General features: G+C 50.5%; 1 protein-coding gene across 1 annotated transcript in view; it reads left to right on the plus strand.

The window, feature by feature from the left end:
* The window catches only part of PKD1 (polycystin 1, transient receptor potential channel interacting), a 99,022-nt gene that overhangs the window by 61,932 nt on the left and 22,851 nt on the right, over positions 1 to 14,239 (plus strand). Inside the window, exons 16-23 of the mRNA XM_074840957.1 lie at positions 958 to 1,104; positions 3,453 to 3,596; positions 4,855 to 5,134; positions 6,936 to 7,152; positions 8,774 to 8,924; positions 9,906 to 10,058; positions 12,313 to 12,457; positions 13,270 to 13,872. Of these exons, the coding sequence (XP_074697058.1) occupies positions 958 to 1,104; positions 3,453 to 3,596; positions 4,855 to 5,134; positions 6,936 to 7,152; positions 8,774 to 8,924; positions 9,906 to 10,058; positions 12,313 to 12,457; positions 13,270 to 13,872 (1,840 nt within the window). The remainder of the gene's footprint in view (positions 1 to 957; positions 1,105 to 3,452; positions 3,597 to 4,854; positions 5,135 to 6,935; positions 7,153 to 8,773; positions 8,925 to 9,905; positions 10,059 to 12,312; positions 12,458 to 13,269; positions 13,873 to 14,239) is intronic.

Below are 14,239 nucleotides of genomic sequence, written 5' to 3' on the forward strand. Positions count from 1 at the left end.
CAACTGCATGTCAGCTCCACTACAAACATGTGTCTGGGTTGAAATGGTGTTGAGGAAAGCTTTTGTGAACATCTTTAATAAAACTGCTCTGGAAGGAGGGTTGCAAAGGTTTCCCCGACTCCCAGCTCAGGATTATGGTACAAAAATTGCCGTGAAGAGTTGTGCAGTGCAGCCCAGTGCTGCACCTTGTCCCTGTGCACGGCAGAAGTGTTGGCATGGGAAGCTGAGGCATTTGTGTTGCTGCTTCCCTTGTCCTCAGCCTCTGGTTCTCGGTTTGGGTGTAGCTGCTTCCATAACCTGAGGGCTGATTGCAGCCCAGGGGGCTGAGGGCTCTGGTCCCTCTCCTGTTATCAGTTTGACGTCTCTAATTTCAGCAGGGGCCCCCCTAGTTAGACTTTGGAGGAGTTAAGTGACCACAGGTTATGGTCACTATGGTCAAGAGCAGGTCACTGTCATCACGCTGAAATGGTCAGACCCTGCAGTGATCGAAGGGCAAGGGAGAGCTGCCCTTTGAATTCTTATGAGAGATCCACCTCAGGAGCATTTTTTGATTGAATGTGGGATTTTTTTGCTTGTAAAAAGTCACTAGTTTCTATCTTTACGTCAAAACAGAAAGATGCGGAGTGTGTGTGGATTAGACTTTGGATTTTAATGTGAGCTTTTTGTGGTGTTTGGCAATGTTTGTAGCTATATAATGAAGAATTAATTGCTATAAAATAAGAATTTGAAGCTCAGATGAAATAGAGGAGTATTCCAAGTACTGCTTACTAACCTGAAGAATAGGAGAAAGTGCTTTATTGTCCACACACCACCCCGTTTCTCCCACCCCAGCGGTGGCATTGCACAGTAAGATCTGTAGCAGTGACTTTGTGTGGACCTGAATGTTTTGGCTGTGGACTAACCCGATGTGCACCCATACCAAAGAGGGTTTGAAAGTTCTTTTCTCCTTGCAAGCAGAGCTCGGCTGCAGGGTGCTCTCTGAATTTCAGTGCCAAGGAAGGAATTGTCACAATTTCCAAAGCTGTATTAGAAGCAGATGTGGAGTATACGTTCGACCTCACCGTCAGGAAGGCGGGTATGAGTCCCGAGGCAACAAATCAAACCGTACGTACCACAGACAACTGTTGCTTTCTGTCCTTGTGTGCCTGTTGCTGGACACAGCTGAGCTGGAAGCCCATGGCCCTTTTTCCAAGGAGGTTTCTAGAGGGGAGCGCTGCTGCCTCGGGACCGTGCCCAGCCCTGGGTGACTCCCCGGGCTGCATCCCTGGGCCCCATCTGAGAGGCAGTGGCCGTTCGGCGGCGGGTGTGGAAGCTGCTGCTGCCTACGTGTGCCAGCCAGCACGGGAGAGCAGGGGAAGCAGATTTTAGGGCATGGCTGGGCCTCCATAACTGATCTCATCCAGGTTGTTGGCAGGAACAATCACTGGTATTTCCATAATCTATTCATCTTATGCTGCCTTGGGCAGCACTTTTTGCTTGTCCTGCCAAGTCCTTTTAGTTTCTTCCTTCCTTTAGACCTTGTGTTAGTCCCTCTCTGTGCAGAGGCTGTGTTAGCGACCCAGCCCTGAACGGTACTGGCCACCGTTCCTGGGACTGAGAGTCTGTGACTGCAGATCTGCCACAGGAGGACAGCGAAGGAGCCCATGGTCAGCAGCTCTTCCAGCACCATGTGCAGTCCCGGGCTCTTCATGTGTCACAGCACCAGGCTTTTCCCTGATTTTTGCCCAGAGGGAGCTTCCTCAGAGCTGGTACTTAATTGAACTGTCAACAGTTCCTCTCTTCTCTCCTGAATTTTTTTTAAGGGAGGATTTTTTTAAGTGCATGTTATTTATGTCAAATTAAGCCTAACGCTGAATGCATCTGCAGTCCGACAGCAGTTATGGTTTATGTCAGAAACATTCATCGTGGTGCATTTGGCAATTAGAGATATAGTTAGTCTGAAAGTGGAAACTCTTACTGCTTGGGTTTTAAACCAAAGCTGGAGGATAAAAAGCAAAAAATTAAATTGATAGTCTTTCAAGGACATTCTGTACTATCTGGTTTCCATGCATGAGCGCAAAACAATGATTCCAGTGTCGCAGGAAATTTGCAAATACTGTAGGAATGAATGAAGCTTCAATGCGCTCCGGCTTAGTGCTGTGGAATATTTATCCTCTTTTAAAAGTCTGCCATATTAAACAATGTCTTCATTACTGTCTTTCTTTGAATTCAGAACAGTCATTATGCCAGGGCAGAGGGCTCTGTCAAATGCTGGACAACCCCATTTCCTAGGGGATTAAAGAAATTTAGACAAAGTACAGGGGTCAGAGCTCGATAGCTGTTGTGTCTGAGCCACCAGTGCTTCTAAAGCTCTCCTCTCTCTGAGTGCTTTGCAGGGAAGGTGTGGCAGACGTCTTGAGATGTGCAGCTTAGATCCGAGCTAAAAGCCTGGCACAGCATGCCACTCTCTGAAAAGGTGGTTCTTCCAGGCTGCAGAGCAAAATGTGTTTGATGCACAGTGCGAGCTGTGTTTTCTGGCTATTTTTATCATCCTTCCTGTCTCTCAGAGACGTAGGTAGTGTCAGAAATGATGATGGCTCTGCACAGGCAGCGCACTCAAGAGCCCAAGGGTCGGCTCCTGAAACGCCGGCGTGTGGTTCTAGGCCAAGCTCTGTAGATCAGAGCAGGGACCATGCTGGCTTTGCCTTTGCCTTTTATCCTTAGTAAACCCAGCTCCCTGGCTCGCCCTGAGCCCTCTCTTACTCTGGACTGTAAACACTTCCTGTTTAGCAACCTCCCGAGCCAAGGACCGGACCCGCAGCCCCTCACTCCCGTGTCCAAGCAGATCTGCTGTGACCCCACTGGGTCAAGGCACGCCACAGCTGCAGAGGCAGGGCCAACAGTTTGGCCCACAGAAAACAAAGAAGAGCTGCAGTTGCTTCCCAGGGCAGGTGCTCGCCAGATGTTGGGTCTGTGCTGTTATGGAGGCTTACCTCCTCCCAGTTAGACTGCTCCTCTCTTCCAAACTCTAACACAGATCCCATTTTTGTGGGGCTAACAGCTGTCCTGAGATGGTCAGTACAGCAAAGTGCTTCAGTTAGCATCATCCCCACCCGACAGCACAAGCAGGACTTCTGGGAATTCAGCACAGGGTGCCAGAGGGACATTTTTAAAGTGATTTGTGTTGGTAAAAAGTGTAAATAAAGTCCAGCATTACCTGGACTGGGCCAGCTTGGCATTGGGTGGTTATTGAAAATCAGTGGCAGAAGAACTGGCCAGTGTAAGAAAAGTGATATAGCTTAAGTCTGACATGAAATCCTTTGGAAATCCTGTCCTGCTGTTTCCTTAGCCCAGACTGGGCTGGTGCAGAGCAATTCCTCCTTGCAGAGCCAGGTGCTGGGATGTGTTTACTTACCTGTTAGATGTCTGTATTTTTGTCTCAGATCTTCTGATGGATCCTTTTGCTTCCCCAGGTATTCATCAAGAGGGGGGGAGTCCCTATCGTGTCCCTGGAGTGCGTTTCCTGCAAGGCTCAGTCTGTCTATGAAGTTAGCAAGAGCTCCTACGTCTACCTGGAGGGGACCTGCCAGAACTGTCACAATGACTCCAAGCTTGGGGTGAAGTCATTAGCAACGCTGGTCTTTGCTTCACCTTTGGTGCACTTTGGGGAGAAGGGGAGAGTCAGAGAGGACAGGGTGGAAAGAGCTCTGTGAGGAATATAGTCCTGGACCTAAACTGCCGTAGAGACAAGGAGGGGAAACAATCTCTGACCATCAATGCAGTGGCAGGCCGGGTCTGGCTGAGGGGGTGAAGAAGGCTGGCTAATACCGGTCTCTTCATCACAGCCCCTGGGACTGGCTGCAGGACTGGCTTGCAGAGTCAGAAGTTTAAAACAGGCCCTGCACAGAGCTTGCCTGGAGTGGCATGGGGCTCCCGCGTGCCATGCCAGGTCTGGGTGGCGTGGAAGAGGCTTGAGGAGCCTCCGAGGCGGGTCCCATGTCCTGTAAGCACGGGACCCCTGTGAGATGTCCAGAGGTTTCCTGTGCCCTGCTCGTGCCCGCAGGCTGCGGGACACGGGGCCTGTTGATCCTCCATCAGCCTACCCAAGGGCAAGTCCTTTATGGAGCATTTTCAAGCCAAGCCCATGAGTCACCAGCTTGTTTCACACAAAAGCCACTTTTTTTTTTTTTTTTCCTAGAAGAGATCTGTAGAGTATTTTCTTCTCCCTGCTGATTGGCATTTTGCCCCTTATGCTGGTGACTCAAACAGAGGTAGTTCGGTCTCTTCTATCCCCCAAATCTCTCGTGCCCTCCTCTAGTTACAGATTCCACTATGCAGCATCTCTGCAACCTATTGAATGAAGCAGGTCTCAGAAGGGGAAGTCCTGTTGCGAGAGCTAGTCCGTATTGCTCCCAGCAAGCCCAGCCTGTACTTGCATGGCATTTTCTGGCTGGCTATCTCACCGTTCCTCTTGTTATCACAATTGTACGTTTGTGCTATTAGCAGTAACCATCCAGGACACGTTCAGCTTGAAGCATATAAAACATGGTATCCCGTGGAGACTCCACCAGGACTTAATTTATTTCCTGTGTTTTGTGTTCTGTATTATGAAATATTCTGTCGGAGGGTGATGTAATCCCAGAGACTAAAGTAGATCTCACAGTGGAAATATTCCCACCAGACATTTTGGAAAGGTTCCAGTTCTTGTTGCTGTAGCACACAAGACTAAAGCTGAATTATCAACTGCAAATTTGGCAGACACTCCCACTAGAAATCTGTTACTTTTTATAAGAGACTCAATCTGAAAACATTTTAAGGCTATAACTTCAGATTTAAACAAAACCTCTCCTGTCTTTCCCCTCTTTTTCTCTACAGAGATGGGCAGCACACAGCTTTAAAAACAAGTCTCTCATCCTGGACAAAAAAACTACCTCCACTGGCGACACAGGGATGAACCTGGTCTTGAGGCAAGGGGCGTTGAAGGATGGGGAGGGATATACTTTCACCCTTCACATCACAGACCTCACAACAGGGGAGGAGGGATTCGCCTCCATCGATCTGCTACCAAACCAGCCGCCTGTTGGAGGATCCTGCAGGCTGTCTCCCAAAGGACCCCTCAGGGCGCTGATGGCAAAGGTGCACTTTGAGTGTGCAGGTGAGAGCGTAGGGACAGCGGTGCCGGGGCCCTGCCAGCCTCTCTGCTCCTCACGGGCAAAGGTTTCTCATCACCACTGTGGTACTAGCGGCCCTTCTCCGTGCAGATGTTTTCTTTACCCCCAGCTCCTGCCCCAGGACACTGCTGGCCAGGGCTTTAACCAAGGAACAAGCGACAGGACAAGAGGGAATGGCCTCAAGCTGCGCCAGGGCAGGGTCAGACTGGCTCTTAGGAAGTATTTGTTTCCAGAAGGGGTTGTTGGGCGTTGGAATGGGCTGCCCAGGGCAGGGGGGGAGTCCCCATCCCTGGAGGGGTTTAAGAGTTGGGTTGACCCAGCGCTGAGGGATCTGGTGGAGTTGGGAACAGTCAGTGTGAGGTTCATGGTTGGACTGGAGGATCTTCAAGGTCTTTTCCAACCTGGATGATTCTGTGATTCGGTCAGTTCAGAAGTTGGTCTTTCCATTTCTGATCCCCAAAGCTTGGATCCTGGGCAGCTTTGTGTGCTCTAAAACTCGTGGTAGCAGGCAGGCACTTTTTTTTAATCCTAATTCATGTAGTTGAGTGGTGGTATCCAGGCCAGGCCAGCACTTGCGGAAGAAACTGCTATTTCACTGCAGGAAAAAGAAGATAAGTGCCCAAAACTGAGTCACACATATGTGGGAAGAGTCAAAAGACAAAGCACTGGGGCCTTCTCTGCCATGTGGGCTGAATGTTCCCATCAGCAGTTACCTTCTTGACCAGCTGCAGAGACAGCAACAACGAGTCCAGCTTTGGAAAAGTGGCCTGGCTGATGTCCTGTAGCCTTGGGCCAAGGAATAAGTGCCTCTGAAAACCATACTTCCCCAAATGATTAGTGTTAGAGATTAGTGCTGTCTGTGCACAAATGCTGGGAAGCCACGCTGCAGAGGAGATGATGAATTCTGGGGGGGCTGCTCACCAAAGCCCAGCTTAAGCTGAGGGAGAGCAGAAGTGTGTTCAGCATGATATGGTTGTAACTTTGGCATGTTTTAAGCTACCCAGAATAATTATGAAATCGATACATCTTTGGGGTGGTGGGAATTTGAGCTCTTAGCGATCGTTTTTAAGCTGAAGCGAGATATGCAGGATGCAAACCCACTGGTTGATGGTCAGTGCCATGAGCCCTGGCAGAGCCAGCATCTTCATGGGTACTCACAGGAAAAAAACACATTTCCCAGCTGCCCGGCTCCCACAGGGCTCCCCAGAATTCCTGGAAGCTGCATGGAAACCTCTGTGCAGGTTTTATACTAGACTCAGTTGTTCCTGAGATGTTGGGCTGCCTGAGGGCTGCACTGAGCCTCTCTCTAATGTCAGGCTTTGCAGGGCTTCTGCAGAAGCTGTGGCCTTGGGTCAGTGCCGTTCCCAGCCCCAGAAGAGTTATTCCCATTTTGGTTTTGCTCATGAACTCTTCACAAATCCCTTTAAATGTTACAGGAGGCAAACACCTAGGCAGAAACCCCTAATCATCAGAAAAATTCAAAGAGGGTCCGAGCTTTACATTGCAGGCCCTGAAGACGTCCCCCCAGCCCAGTGGAGTCCTTGAGCTGTCCTCACTCTGGGGACAACCTGTCCCTCTGCCAGAGCGGGGTGTCCCCTTGCTGGGGACACCAGGAAGGGGACATGCCCCGCTGAAGGGCTGAGGGGGGTGGGACACTCCAGGGGAGGGAAGGGGCACTGCCCAGCAGTGCCAGCTCTCATGGACCAGCTGCGTTTCGGGATGGGGGCTGCAGCCCTCCCCATGCCCTTGCCCCTGTCAGAGCCCCTCTTTGGGTTTGTTTTGCAGGCTGGCGAGACACGGAGGACGCGGAGGGCCCGCTGGTGTACATCCTCCTGGCATCCCGCCACAGGGCCGGGCACTACCACGAGTTCTGCGTGTACAAAGGCAGCCGTGCCGAGCACAGCGCCTTCCTGCCCCCGGGCTTTCGCGAGAGCGGCTTCATGGTGTCTGTGTCCGTCCTTGTGCAGGACCAGCTGGGAGCCACCGTGGTGGCCGTTAACCGGTAAGACGCACCGCTCGCAGGCTGGGCTTAACCTGGCAGCACCAGTGTCCAGCCTAGGCTCCTGAGTAAAAAGTAAATCAGAGTGATTATTCCTTTTTATTAGTAAAACACAAATCAATGGACACGCACATCAATCAGTAATCAGAAGATCCAAAACAAATAAAACAAAAGGTTTTTTTCACTTACTAAATTGTTACACTGTGGAACATGTTGCTGCAGGATTTTCTGGATGCAAAATGTATAAAGCAGCTTAAAAAAAGGCAATTAACCAAATCCATCAAACACCAAGAAACAGATAAATCCTCTGGCTCAGGAAATCTCTGCAGATTAGCAGAGCTGGGAGGGTACAGCTCAGGAAAAGGCACTGCTCTTCTCATTCTCTTTGCGCACGTACCTACAACCAACTGCTGATGCCAAGCACAGCTCTGGGCAAAACAGACATTTTCTTTAACTCATCAGAATAGTTTTTATATTCTTCTTCAGTACAGGTTGATTTTCACACTCCTTACAGTACTGTAATTTTTCTTCTAGTAGAAAAGATACCGGCTGCCATTTGGCATTACTGGAGTCCTTTTAGCTGTCAGGGCAGGGAGGGATTCTCTGGCCACAAGTGCAAAACAGCCTTGCTATACATGCATTGATCCTTCATAAGTTTTTAGTGTGTCATGAATGCACTTAGTGACACAAAGAGTTTTTGATGAGCACCTGCTGCTCCATGCTAATATACCATAAGAAATGGGCCTATGGAATTAAGCTATTTACAGGGATGGAATAAGAAAGACAATGTAGCTGGGTGCATAATGCAGGAGAAGAGCAGGAGCGTGTCATTTTAGCTGTCTAGAGAACTAGACCATGTGTGTATGTCTGTGATTTCTTTCTGAGGGATCCAGTGGGTGCCAGTCCTGAAGGGCCTGGCGGATCCTGGGTGGAACGTTTGCCTCCTGGAAGAGGCTGTTGGTAGGAAGGTGAGGGCAGGCTCAACAGAAGTGCAGGATGGAGAATTCCAGTCTTTGTGGATCATCAAAAGGGAGACTTTCCCGTAAGTTACTGCTTTCCTGACCACCTCCTTCATTCCCTGGTGACACCTTGCTTTGAAGGCACGATGTGACTTGCTCAGAAGATCTCTGTGCGCTGTGCTCCATCACTTTCTCTGTGTCGGGAGCCCTCAGAGGAGAGTTGGCAGCAGCAAGCTGCGGTGCTGTGGGTGACCTGCTGTCCCGCTGCTGCGAGCCAGGGAGGTCTTGTCTAGCCGAGGTGGAGAGCACAGGGAACGATGCCAAAAGCAGTGCAGCTCCTCCCACCCCACCGACCCTGTTTTTAAGTGCTCTTTCTGCTCCATCAGACTAAACCTGGATTTTCTCCTCTGGGTTCAATGCACCCATCTGTGTCAGCAGCTTCACAGGGCTGGACCAGTGAGGAACCAGACTTCAGGTCTATGACGTTCCTACATACAGCTTGTGCAAACTGGGCACCGGGGCAAGCGTCAGCAACGCTGTCTTTGTTGTTTAACCACCTGCTTCCAGCCTCATCTTCCTTCCCAGCTAAAGGGCAGATTCTGCCCCCTTCCCCCAGCCCCGTTCGATAGTCAGCACTTAACCCAAATACCTCTTTCCCTTGGCAGCTCCATGGAAATCGGCTTACCCGAGGGGTTCCCCAGCCTCTCCCACTGGCTCTACAATCAAACTGACACCGTGCTCCAGGGCTTAGTGAAGCAAAGGGACCCTCAACAGGTCATCGAGTACTCTCTGGCCCTCATCACCATCTTAAATGAGGTAAAGTGGCACTCTCTGCCCAAGAGGGGCCTGCAGAAGGCCTTGCAATTGCCAGTAACGTTCTTTGGCCAGGTTTTGTACAGTGATGTAGGGAAATGGCTAACACTACAGTTTTTCATGTAAATCAATGTATGTGCATGCTGGGAGCTGGGCTGAAGCTATTTTCATGCATCAAAAAGAGTAACAAGCTCCAGACACACAATGACCAGGGAAAGCAGAGGGGCTACAAAGTAAACCAGCAATGGTCTGGGTGTCTCCCATGCAGCCTGCTTTTTTCCCCTCATATTCAGATGTTTTTTCTTCTTTACTGCCAACCTCAAATTTAAACACTGAATTTAGAAACAGAAATCTTAGCGCAGATTCCCCCACCTCCTTCACGCATCCCCTGAGCCAGCCACCCCGCCCCAGCTCCACAGGGCTGGAAACTCTCTGTAGCTGCTCAGGGTGATGCTCTGGGTGCTGAGTGGACCTCCTTGTGCTGACTGCTGAGCTAGTGCATCTAGGAAGATCCTCTGCCCTGCATACAAGGCTCTTAATCCACAGTGCAGGAGCATCATCCTCCTGGCAGCATTCACTTTCACTCCTACCTAAAGTAGGGCCCAGTCTCTCCGTGTGCATCTCTATAGGTAGGGCAGGATTTTCAATCTATAATCTTTCCTGCCAGAGAAGAGCCCTCTGCACGCCTGGAAGGCAGATGGGAGCCATCCCCCTGAGCACAGGCACTGTACTGAGCTGGATAAGGGCTGCACACTGGTATACTACTTAGCTGTCAAGTGGAAGGCTGTTAAGATAATTGCTTGGAGAGCACAAGAGAAATTGAGGAAGTTCTGCTGAAAAATACAACTCATTAGATCACCCTCTGGAGAGGAGCACAGGCAGGGAGATACAAAGTGCAGGGAAGAGGTGACTCCAGCACAGCTCATCATCCTCTGAAACAACCCGATACATTTCCTCACTCTACCTGCTTTTCTCCCCTCCCAGTACGAGCGGTCCATGCTTCTGGAACCTGAGACTGGGAATGAATTTGAACTCCGGACCTGGACTCGTAACAATATCACAGAAACCCTGAACTCGCTGAACGTGAACACAGTTGATGATATCCAGCAGATCTCTGCTGCCTTGGCGCAGTGCACGGTATGTTCCCCATCACCACCCCCAGCCTCCTGCTCTTAGCTTAGCTGCTCCTCAATTCGTGTTCTGCTTCCTGGCATCTCTCTCCCACACACCCCCCGTGCAGGGAGGACAGGGATCTCTTGTCGACACCATCAGGGTTTCTGTGGCGATGCCCTGAGTGTTGTCAGCTCTGCCCCTCGCTATGCCGTGGCGTGGATAAGGTGGTGGAAGGCAGCACCTAAGAACTCTGTGCTGTGTCTCTGGTCCCAGCCCTGGTGTGGCAGCTTCCTAGCAAGTAGGTTCCTTTGCTTGCAGATGGAAACTGCAGGACAGGCCTCAGCCGGCTGGAGAAGCGCTGCGATAAATTGCTGGGGGAGTCGCAAAATCTCTGAGGACAGGCTGGACTCCATCAGGAGTAACACAAGTAGAGCCGGACCTGCCTTGAGCCAGAGGACAGCGCCAAGGACTGGCGTTCCAGCCCTATTTCTCCCATACAAGATTAGAAACACTGCTCTGCTCTGCTGCTGACTGGAAGCGCTGTGTTCCCTGGCCAGCTCGCAGTTTCAGCTCCCTGGTGCTGGGGCTGCTGCCTGGTGGATTTAGGAGTGGCTGTATGTGTTTTGTCAGATGGGCAAAGGGAAGAGAGCCCAGTTATATAATGTGCTCGGGGTTTGGTGGTCAGCCAGTCGGCTCTGGCATGCTCTTCCTCCTCGCCTTCCCAAATCTTTGCTTTTGGGACTGGAGTCAGGTACCCTGGCCTGGGCTGCACATTGCCTCCCCAGCCAGGTCAGCAACCTCGCACAGCGGGAACAGGCTGTCGTTGAGATGATGGACAGACTACTGCATGCCACCCACAGAGTCCCTATTCCGCTGCTCCTTTCTCTGCTTCAGAGTCTGTAAACCTCAGAAATCACTTCTTTCTGTTCATCTTTGTTCGGGGACTTGGGGTTCGGCACATCCCATTTCGATGCTGGATTGGTTTGTGTCTGTCTCTCCCATGTGCTCTTGCCTTGCGACTTGTTCTCACTGTGGAAGCTCAGGTCTAGAAATAGAATTTTTGTTCCATAGGAAAAACTGACGGTCCAGGATTAGTTTGTGCTCTAGGTGGGAGTGAAAATCTTAGAAAAACAGTAATCTAGAATTTCGCAAGTGGTTGATACTAGCATGGAGTTCACACCTTTCCTTTCCTGTAGAAGTGTCAATCAGTGCTGATAGTTTTTTGATTTTACCTACAGGGGAGAGGAAGAATCAGAATTAATTTCTCCTGGAGTGGAAAAAAAGAATCTCAGTCATCTTAGTCGATTCTCCTTCCTAAGTAGTGGCTCCCCTTGGGTGGTTCCTCCCCATAACCCTTTTTCTTCCCCACCTCCTCGATACCTGACTGTGCTTTGTGGACTCCAATTTACCTAGTATGTCATTGCTTCTCATTGCTTACAAATAAAAGCAGAAAACGGGGAATTCTAGACCTGCAGATGCTGTTTCGATTCTGCATCAAAACATACGGTGAATCACATCTGAATCCTACGATGATTAAAAGAAAAAAAGATGAACAAGAGCTAGGAACGGGATTGTGGTAACAGCTTCCATGTGTTGCCTCAGTCCCTCCCATCCAGCCCTCGAGAGTGTGGGGAGCTCCGGGCCATGGCTAGAACATTCTGTTTCTTGGACACATCTGGGAGCAGAGGGAGGGCCATCCATCATGCCTGAGTGGCAGGATCCCTCCCACAGCTTTCAGGAGTATTTGGACACTGAAATGGGTTCAGTAAGGGCTAATCTTGCTTCCATCGAAGGTTGCAGAGTGGATGCAGGAATCCTACCCAGCTCCTTCTGGCTGATTTCTGTAGGAATAGTGTGTGGCCCAAAGGGGTGCTCATGAGATGCAACAGCAGGAGACACACTTGGTCCTTACAAGTGAACTCCAGGGAACCTGAATATGCTGCTCTTTATTGCTCTTTCCAACCCGAATGCATCCACCATTGGACTCCTGCCTGTGCACTGGCAGATTGTGGCATGAGGGGAGGTGGGTGGAAGAGTCCTGGAGACACCACCAGCTTCCTGGCATCTCTCAGTGTGAGCAGAGCAGCCGTGATCTCTGCAGTCACCTTCCAGGGGCTGGAGAGAGCAGGGGTGGCTTGCAGAGTGCAACTGGTGTTTGAACAAATGTGCTCAGGTCTCTGCAGGACTGAGCCAGCTGAACTTACCTGCAGCTGCCTTTGTCTTTCCCTGGGAGTGTTTGGAGTGTTCCTGCTGAATCAACCTGCGTTTCCCTTTGCAGGTGGTGAGCAAGGAGCTGGTTTGCAAGTCATGCCTGACGAGGACCTTGAACAAGCTGGAGACCATGATGACCATTCTGCAAGGAGAAACGACCCAGGGCACTGTGACACCAACTGGCATCGCCGACAACATCCTCAACATCACAGGTCGGTTTTGTCCGGGCAGGAACTGGTGACAGTTCTCCCTGCGCAGGGTGCTGGGCAGAAGTAGGCTGAGGGAAGCTTTGCAGGCTTTCTCCTGTACCATTAGGGGTTTGGCCTTCTCAGGCTGTTAGGAAAACTGCATCTAACACTTGGAGTGTGGCACCCTGGTCCTTTCTTCTCCCTGAACTTTTCCCAGGGTTGTCCTGGCTTTGGCAGCTGTCCCTGCAGCCATTTAAATACAGCAGTTGTTAATAAACTCACTAATATGCCAGGGAATTCTCTTTTTAGTAAACAAGGAGTACCAGCTATGGCTTCCAGATGCTCGCCTTCCTGGTTGCAATCTGAGGAGGGTGCCAAATGTCACTGGGGCGCCCGTGAACAGTGTGGAAATTCCCACCTGGGAGGAAGCAGAGGCACCTTCCTTGCCCTCCTCGTTAGGCTTTTCTGAGTGTTCTCCACTTAATAGCGCAAAAACTTACTAACATATGTTTGCTTTGTCCATTCCTTCCCTGTTTCCCAGTCTGCCATTCTAGTCACTAGACAGGAGAAAAAATAAGCCTGTTGTGATTAAGTATTCACCACCAAACGTTGTAGATGAGCCGAGAGACTGCCAGGATTGCTGACAGCTCTGTTTTTAGCTATGGGCTACTCAACAATTCCAGTGCAGAAGGCCGTGTGCACAGTGTAGAGTTACAGTGAGAAGACAGTAAGGAAAGACTTGTCTGATTGTTTGGAGAAGGTGTTACCTACACTGTAGCAGTTATCTAGGCTATTCACCACTTCCTCTGTTTGCACCTTTATTTCTCTCCTGGCAGGTGACCTAATTCACCTCGTCAACACGGCGTCACAAGAATCCAAGCCGCAGGAGCTGCTTGCTGATTCCCACAATTTGCTGCTAGCTCCCAAAGCCTACAACCTGTCTTCCAGCCTGATGCGCATCCTCATGAAGTCTCGAGTGCTGAATGAAGAACCCCTTGAGCTGGTGGGAGGAGAAATTAAGGCCACAGGCAAGCGGTCTGATCCCTTTAACTTGCTTTGCTACGAAAACACACCAAACTGCCAGTTCTCCATCCCCCAGGCGTTCAACACCACCCTTTCCAACCTGACGGATGTCATTCAGGTCATGTTCCAAGTGGACTCCAATCCTTTCCCTTTTGGTTACATCAGCAACTACACCGTCTCCACAAAAGTCGCCTCCATGGAGTTTCAGACACACAATGGGGTGCAGATCCCCATCGGGAGCCTGGACTCAGAGAAAGCCATCACTGTAATGGTGTCGAACAACACAGATGCTGACAATCTCTCTGCTGGCACTGAAGTCATTGAGGCAAGAACGTCTGTGAACCTAATTGTGACTATGGAGAGCAACAACAGAGAAGCAGGACTGCACTTCCAGCTCACTTACAGAGTCCTGAATGGTAGCGTAGACAGAGCCAACTCCTTATGCTCTTTGCTCTTTCTTCTGTGGGAGAGGAGGGCTGGGTGTTGCAGCAAAGGAGATAACAAGAGATAACTGGTCTGTGGGAGGGATGTTGGGTGTAGCCAGCAGGTTCCACGCTGCATGGTTGAGGTGCTGGCTGTCACGGGTATTATCCAGTCCCCGGTGTAATCCTTGCTTGTGGATTCGGGCACTGAGAAGCCTTTTGCTTTTCCCAGCCCTCTGCTGAGCCACATTCGCACTGGAGGGAGTTCGTCCAGTCCCTCTCTTGGGCATGTACAGCGGCATCCTGGGCCTCTTGCTCAGGGATCCTCTGAACTGCAGAGACCGCAGTCTGGAAAAGCATC

The sequence above is a fragment of the Strix aluco genome, chromosome 15, assembly GCF_031877795.1.
Source record: "Strix aluco isolate bStrAlu1 chromosome 15, bStrAlu1.hap1, whole genome shotgun sequence".
Taxonomy (NCBI): domain Eukaryota; kingdom Metazoa; phylum Chordata; class Aves; order Strigiformes; family Strigidae; genus Strix; species Strix aluco.